The 8,117-nt window shown below is 38.3% G+C and overlaps 1 protein-coding gene and 1 long non-coding RNA gene across 4 annotated transcripts in view; one reads left to right on the top strand and one right to left on the bottom strand.

The window, feature by feature from the left end:
• LOC132013933 (uncharacterized) overlaps nucleotides 1-8,117 on the bottom strand; it is a 153,944-nt gene that overhangs the window by 76,814 nt on the left and 69,013 nt on the right. The window lies entirely within an intron of this gene.
• ACMSD (aminocarboxymuconate semialdehyde decarboxylase) overlaps nucleotides 3,393-8,117 on the top strand; it is an 85,329-nt gene continuing 80,604 nt past the window's right edge. Inside the window, exon 1 of one of the 3 annotated variants that reach the window (XM_059394401.1) lies at nucleotides 3,393-3,602. In XM_059394401.1, the coding sequence (XP_059250384.1) occupies nucleotides 3,584-3,602 (19 nt within the window). In that variant the 5' untranslated portion in view covers nucleotides 3,393-3,583. The remainder of the gene's footprint in view (nucleotides 3,603-8,117) is intronic. The other 2 variants (XM_059394403.1, XM_059394402.1) reach the window with 2 other exon arrangements.

The raw sequence follows: 8,117 nt of genomic DNA, 5'->3' as shown, positions 1-8,117 counted from the left end.
ACATATCAGATAAAGGGCTAGTGTCCAAAATCTATAAAGAGCTTATCGAACTCAACACCCAAAAGAACAAATAATCCAATCAAGAAATGGGCAGAGGACATGAACAGACATTTCTGCTAAGAAGACATCCAGATGGCCAACAGACACATGAAAAAGTGCTCCATATCACTTGGCATCAGGGAAATACAAATCAAAACCACAATGAGATACCACCTCACACCAGTCAGAATGGCTAAAATTAATAAGTCAGGAAATGTTAGATGCTGGTGAGGATGCGGAGAAAGGGGAACCCTCCTACACTGTTGGTGGGAATGCAAGCTGGTGCAACCACTCTGGAAAACAGCATGGAGGTTCCTCAAAAAGTTGAAAATAGAGCTACCTTACGACCCAGCAGTTGCACTACTGGCTGTTTACCCTAAAGCCAGGTGGTGGGTATTAAGGAGGGTACATATTGCATGGAGCACTGGGTGTGGTGCAAAAACAATGAATACTGTTACGCTGAAAAGAAATTTAAAAAATAAATAAATAAATAAATAAATTTTAAACCCACAAAAAAAAAAGGAAACAAACAAATGTAGTGATCTGAAGGGGCACATGTACCTGAATGTTTATAGAGGCAATGTCCACAATAGCCAAACTATGGAAAGAACCTAGATGTCCATCAACAGATGAATGGATAAAGAAGATGTGGTATATATATATACAATGGAATACTATGCAGCCATCAAAAGAAATGAAATCTTGACATTTGTGACGAAGTGGCTGGAACTAGAGGGTATTATGCTTAGCGAAATAAATCAATCAGAGAAAGACAACTATCATATGATCTCCCTAATATGAGGAAGTGGAAACGCCATGTGTGGGGTTTGGAGGGTAGGAAAAGAATAAATGAAACAAGATGGGATCAGGAGGGAGACAAACCATAAGACTCTTACTGTCACAAAACAAACTGAAGGTGACGGGGGGAGGGGGGTCAGGAGAAGGTGGTGGCGTTATGGGCACTGGGGAGGATATGTGATATGGTGAGTGCTGTAAAGTATGTAAACCTGGCGATTCACAGACCTGTACCCCTGGGGCTAATAATACATTATATGTTTATTAAAAAATAAAAATTTAAAATTTAAAAAAAAAAGAAAGGATGACTATCCAACTTTTGTATCAACATGGATGGGACTGGAAGAGATTATGCTGAGTGAAATAATTCAAGCAGAGAGAGTCAATTATCATAGGGTTTTGTTTACTTGTGGAGAATAAGAAATAACCTGGAGGATATGGGGAGATGGAGAGGAGGAAGGAGTTGGGGGAAATTGGAGGGGGAGATGAACCATGAAAGACTATGGACTCTGAAAAACAATCTGAGGGTTTTGGAGGGGTGGGGGATGGGAGGTTGGGTGAGTGTGGTGGTGGGTATTATGGAGGGCATGTATTGCATGGAGCACTGGGTGTGGTGCATAGACCATGAATTCTGGAACACTGAAAAGAAATTTAAAAAATAAATAAATAATTTTTTAAAATTCTAATTAAATGAAGGGGTCTCAGTTTTATACTAGCCCATGATCTCCTACTCCTCCTTTGATATAAATCCTCAAAGCTCTCAGAATTCTGAGTCTATACTGCCTGGGCTCAAATTTTGTTTCTACCACTCACTCCAGGGTTTCTTTCTGTGACCATGGACAAGTTACCTAACTTCTGTGTGCTTCAGTTTCCTCTTTTATGAAGTGAATATTAGTAATAATTCCTCTCTCATAGGATTGTTATAAGGAATAAATTAATTGATATGACTAAAATGCTTGGAACAGTGCCTGAGCCACAGAAAGTGCTCCAAAAGTACTTACACTCACTTTGGATATTGGCATGTATCCTCATGTTGACTGAAGGTCACTTATTCCATTTTAGGTTGTTGAACTTTTTAAAAAATGACCTTGAGGATTTGCTTTATTTTCTTTCAAGCTGAGCAGCATTTAAAAGAACATTTGTTATAATCTACCCGGAATCTAGTTGAAAAGAATGTTGGTTGCATTTTTCCAGAATCTAGTTGAATAGCCTAGTAGGAAGCCTTTTTTGATGACTTAGTCCCTATCCTATGGAGACTGAGATGAAGGGGTCATCCCAAAGTAGTTTTAAGGCTGTGCCAGAGACCTCAGGTCCTTGAACTTTTTAAGCTTTCCAGGAATAGGAAAGAGTTAACATAGAATAACAAAGGGCTGTTTTTTTCTAGGCTTTCTTTAGAGACATGACCCATAGCCCCACTTTACACTCCAGTGGAAGACCTCCCCAAAGGGCTCTGAGAACTCTCAGTATGGAATGGTTTCCCTCTTTTTATCCCTGCACTTAAGCTGTATACAGTTATCTATTACAACATATGCATAATTTTACCTCATTCAGCCTTAATAAATATTAAATGCAAGAATAAATGAAAGAGTTAGAGAGGAGAAGGGAGTTGGGGGAAATTGGAAGGGGAGGTGAACCATGAGAGACTATGGACTCTGAAAAACAATCTGAGGGTTTTGAAGGGGCGGGGCGTGGGAGGTCGGGGTACCAGGTGGTGGGTATTATAGAAGGATTGCATGGAGCACTGGGTGTGGTGCAAAAATAATGAATACTGTTATGCTGAAAATAAAAAATAAATTTTTAAAAAAAGACAAAAAAAAAGAATAAATGAAAGAAAAAGGCAATGGAAAAAATAACATGTATGAAGAATAGACTTTTTCTCTGACTTAAAAGTAAAGGTGAAACTTCCCCCACAACTTTTCAACATGTTAAATTTTCATGAACAAGCCAATTGATCAATACTGTTTAAAGACATCAAGGTAAATAACTGAATGAAAAGCAAAAGTTTTAAAATTGGTTCCTTCTGGGGAAGTAATGATAAGGTGAGTCAGTGATTACTGTTCTTTAACAACACTTTGTACTATTTGATTTTTAACCATGTTCTACTTGATTTTTTACTGTATCTTTTTAAAAAAAGATTTATTTATTTGAGAGAGAAAGAGAGTGTTTGCATGAGCAGGAGGAGCAAAGGAACAGGGAGAGAGAATTTCAAACATGTTGAGTGCAGAGCCCCATGCAGGGCTCAGTCCCATGACCATGAGATCACTACCTAAGCAAAATCCAAAAGTTGAACAATCAACCAACCACACCACCCAGGCACTCCATTTTTTTCCTATGTATATCTTGAAAGAAAAAAAAAAAGAAATATTTCAAAGCAAAGATTAACCGATTTTGGACCTGCTGTAATTCAAAAGCACCCAGTAGTACATCTGACCTCGTGAGGTTTAGTACAGTCTTTTTTTTATTTTTTAATTTAGTGCCCAGAGTCCCGATTACCAAAGAGTTGTTGATCCAAAGCCAAGTTGACAAATAAACAGAATTCTGAACTTTAATAAGGCACTTCCAGTGGACTTAGATTGAGCCGACTAAGCTTACTGACTGGTGCCAGAAAGTAGCTGTAAAGAGACTCTGTAAATCAATTAACTCCATTGTTTTTATGGAGATCGCTTGGTACCAAAACTTCTTTCTTTGCATGCTTCTCTGATCCTGTGGAGATGAAAATTGACATCCATAGTCATATTCTACCAAAAGAATGGCCAGATCTAAAAAAGGTAATGGTGATTAATCTGATGAATTATTTCTGGATCTTCTCCAGGGTTTCTCATTGCTTCTACTACAGATCTGTTTATTCTTTGGGGAATTAGATGTTAAGTTTCTCTGCTCTAGGTGTGATTTAAAATTATTTGGTAGCTCTGATTTCCCAGTTTTTTAAAAATTAGCTTTATATTTATTTTCAAAGAATATTGATCAAAGAAATAAGTGCCTTCTCAAAATCCCCTTTTCTTCTCAAATGAAGCAGTCTTTAAAATTTCTGGACAATTTAAGTCAGGCAGTTTTACTTCCATTTAAATCACATATTCAGCTGCTGGGAAGATACGTGCCAACTACAGAATTTAAAGTTACAGTTTCAAGCAAAAGACTATTAAAAAATGGAATATGATAGGCTTCCAAGACTTCTAAAACACATCTCCTTTCCAAAATGTTTAAAATAAGTTTTAGAAGCACTAAGAGATAGCTTTGCGGAATTTTTTAAAAGTCTATTTTAGGACACTGTCTGAAACCTTTCCTTTTGATGTTCTTTAAGCTGTAAATCCTTGTTATGAACTAGAGAGTAGGAACATCAAAAAACCCTAGAGAAAATGACATGAAGCCTTTGTACAATGAGTGTCTTTTTCTCTGTTTCTCAAAAGAGGGAAATTTCCTTTTGTCATTAAGAACTTTTGAATGAATACTAAAAGAAGGAGGTGGGGAACATGAAGAAATGTATAACTGGTTTGAGCTTTATTCAGGCTAAGTATCAGGTTTTACCTAATCTTCTCTCTAGTATTTTCATGCCACTAATAATGTTTCATCTTTTTTATCCCAAGTGAGGAAAAATGAATTAACACAAACTCTAATTAAAATACAGTTTATTATGCAAGTAAGTGAAACTGTTTTCTTTTCATAAATGTCTCCTAGAAGAACGTTAATCTTGTTTCTTTCTCCACTGGTACTTTAGGTAAGGTGAATGAATAGTAGACATTGTCATTTGAAAAATACATATGATGCTGAACCATCTTAAAAGTGTTTCCTGGTGTAGCAGGTAGTAAAAACTAACTGCACTAGCTAACCCCTGCAGGAGTCTAAGGGCCTTCATGGGACATTGCTGCTCTAAATGTTATTATACTCATCGTGTTTTATTAAAGTGTAAACCCCACTTTACAAGGTTAGTGATGAAGACCCAGAGCAGCCTAAAAATGTGCCCCCTCTTTGCGAAAGGGAGAAAACTTTCTACCTACTATCTACCTAGAGTCACAAATCCACCTCCCCTCGTCTGCCTCCCACCCAGAAGCTTGCCTCCAATTTGAGCAGAGAAGTTGTCGTCAAGAGCTGACAATTTCTAGGTGCCCCCACCCAATGAAGGGCCCTGAAGGCATTGTTGAAACTGGTTAAGAAGCCAAAAGATGCAGAGATTAGGGAGGCTATAACCATAAATATGTGCCCTGGAGACCTCCTAACCACATGCTCTGCTGGCTCTTTTTGCCCCTTCTCCTTTTTTTTTTTCTTTTTTTTAAGATTTACTTATTTATTTGAGGCAGGCAAGGGGCAGCAGGAGATGAGAGAGAGTCTCAGGCAGATTCCACACTCAGTGTGGAGCCTGATGAGGGGCTTGATCTCACAACTCTGAGATCACGACCTGAGCTGAAACCAAGAATCAGACACTTAAGTGAATGAGCCATCCAGGCAACCCCCCCTCCCTTCTCCTTCTTAACCTCTAGCTGTCGCCTAAAAAGAGGGGAGGGGCATTCAGTTTATGTCCCAGTAAACCAGGGTTCTATCTAGTAGTCTCATTTGCTGCAGATGACTGATAAGCTTAATAATATTGATGATATAATGATAGTAATAATAACCATTATACTCTTAAACTGCCAGGGAGCAAGATACATATGTATTAGATTCACATAAAAATCATGTAAATTGCAGATAGGATTTATATTATTAACCTTGCTGGACAGATGAGTATCCAAGACACAGAAAGGAGCCTCTAATCCCAGAGCTATGTGGGACCATGGTGGCCCCTCTGCAGCATTACCACTGCAACCACCTTGATAGAGCTTGCGCAGGAGACTATCACTTCTATGAGGGATGTTTCTGCTTCCCTCTGTCCCCCACTGTCTCCCTCCACACCAGCCTGTTCCCCAACTCCCCACATTCGTGTAAACCCACTGAGAGCCTCATCACAGGGTCACTGGAACCTAACTTCAACCCACAGGTCAAGTAAGTGGATTTGTTATGTGGTAAAGTCTTCATTTGATTGCAAGCAAACCAGTGATGAAAAAAAAAAAAACAAAACAGCTGAAAAACAGTTTGTTTTCAAACTGGGAGTGAGATAAAAATGGGACTCTTCTTCCTCTCACCCCATTACCAGTACATATAGCCAGAATAATGTAAGCATTAAAGTGACCTGAGTCCTTGGTGTTCATATGGTTCAGTAATTACAGCAGATTTTCCTTTATCTTCAAATTGTTTCTCAAGGGATAAAATATTATTTCAAAACATCAATCTCTGATCTTTTCTCACCATTTTCCCAAACTTTCCAATAAAAGAATGAGAAGGAGAAGCCAGTTTTGTTTCAGAAGATGAAGCCCCATTGGAAGAACTAACATGTTTTCCAACCTGCCTTTCCTTATTAAACATTAATGAACACACCTCAATAACCTTGACCTCCTAATGCAGTGAAGAAACAGATAAGTAGAGTCAAAATGCCTGGGTTGATATTTAACTAATGATTATTAACAACTGGGATCTGAGAAATCTTTTCATTTTCACTTGCTAATAACCATTTTATTCAGACTTACAGTTAAGATCCGTAGGGGGAAAATCTATCTCAGGTGTAAAGAGCAGATGCAGGGAGCACTTGATTAAATTGTGTTTCTGATGCATCAGGACCCCTACTCTCTGCTCTCAGAAAGAGGAGGATGGTGGCCCAAGGAACCATGGTGAACATTGTTTTAGGTTGATCCGTGATGAGATTATTCATAACAATGATGATAATAAGGTCTTGGCTCTTTCCTTCAGTAAGAATTTACAGACCACCTACTGTGTCCCCAATAGTAAGATTTGCAAAGATTCTTCCAGTTTTAAATGGGTTTGAAAAATGCTGGCCAGTAACAAATATATATTTACATATTTTTTTCATTAGCAATGATTTAATTGTACTTGATCACTGTCAGATTTTAGGAAATAAAATTCCAGACATAATCTGACTTTTAAGCAACCCCTCTGAGGAAATAGATATCTGGTATCATCATACAGGAAGTTCCTTATTCACCTCATGAAGTGTGATGTCCCAAGACATTAAAAATGCCTTTCAGTTCATCTATCTCTAATTGATATAAATCTATTTCAGAAACATATCTCTTGTATGTAGAACTGAATTCCCTTGATTTTTTTAGTTTGTTTTTTATTGTCATGACCTTAAATACCTATGGTCATTGTCAGTCAAATATTTTCAGACTGTAAATGCCCCTTGGCATATGCTCTCACCAAAACTATTTTCAAGGTCATAAATTTCAGATCCCAGGCTTGATTCAACCTAGGATGATAGCTGCAGAACTATGTAGAACCCAGACTTGCAGCAGTTGCCCTAAATAGGTTAGGCCTTTCCAGGGGGGTTAGAAGAAACACAAAGTGGTCAAATTTTGTGCTTTCCAAGAAAGAGGAAGGAGGAACACAGGGTGACAAAAGCTCCTTCTTTCAGAGCACTCTTTAATGTCTGGAGCTAGAGTATGCCTTCTTCTACCACCTAAGGATAAAATAGGCTGCCACCACTATGCTACGTCTAATGCCACCCCTGGCTGCCGCCACCACCACCACCAAGCTTACTAACATTACTGCTACCACCTCACAACCTCTACCATTGCCACCACCACTTCCATCCCTACAAATACCACAACCATCACTATCACCCCCACTACTTCCATCATTACCAATGCCAATGTCATCATCATCATAATCATTGTTAGCATTGATGAGGCCCTTTCTATAAGCCAGGTCTGGCATCAGTAGCTCTCTATGAATTTTATCTCAATTAAATTCCTATAAAATGCTATGTTACAGTTAAATATGAAGCACAAAATGTAGCCTCACTTGACACATAAGGAAAGAGTGACTTTGAGATGCTAAGTTACTCCAACAAAATTCAGAATCTTGTAAGTGGTTGGTCATATGTGACAAGATCCCTTTGTTCTGCCTCCCCCTGCCTCTCTGCCCTTCCTCCAAGAGAATACATCTTTAACCTGCTAACTTATGGGCTAAAGATCCTTAGCAAATTAAGAATAAGTAAGAAAGAGAGAGAGGAAAGAAAGAATAGAGAAGGAAACAAGGAAACAAAACTTTTTCTTCTACAGTAAAGTAAAATTTCAGTGACAATTTCCCAATTCAAGAGAAAGTTTATTGACTTTAAAGTGTAACTGGTTGAGGCCATATGCCACCTCCTCCACCAATATAAATCTCTCATCAGCTTTATCCAGGAGAAGATGGAGGTGGAGAGCACGAGGGAATTAAATGCATGAAAGGAGAAGAGT

The sequence above is a fragment of the Mustela nigripes genome, chromosome 3 (genome assembly GCF_022355385.1).
Source record: "Mustela nigripes isolate SB6536 chromosome 3, MUSNIG.SB6536, whole genome shotgun sequence".
Classification (NCBI taxonomy): domain Eukaryota; kingdom Metazoa; phylum Chordata; class Mammalia; order Carnivora; family Mustelidae; genus Mustela; species Mustela nigripes.
Note: the sequence above shows the minus strand (reverse complement) of the source record. Positions and strands in the feature narration are given on the sequence as shown.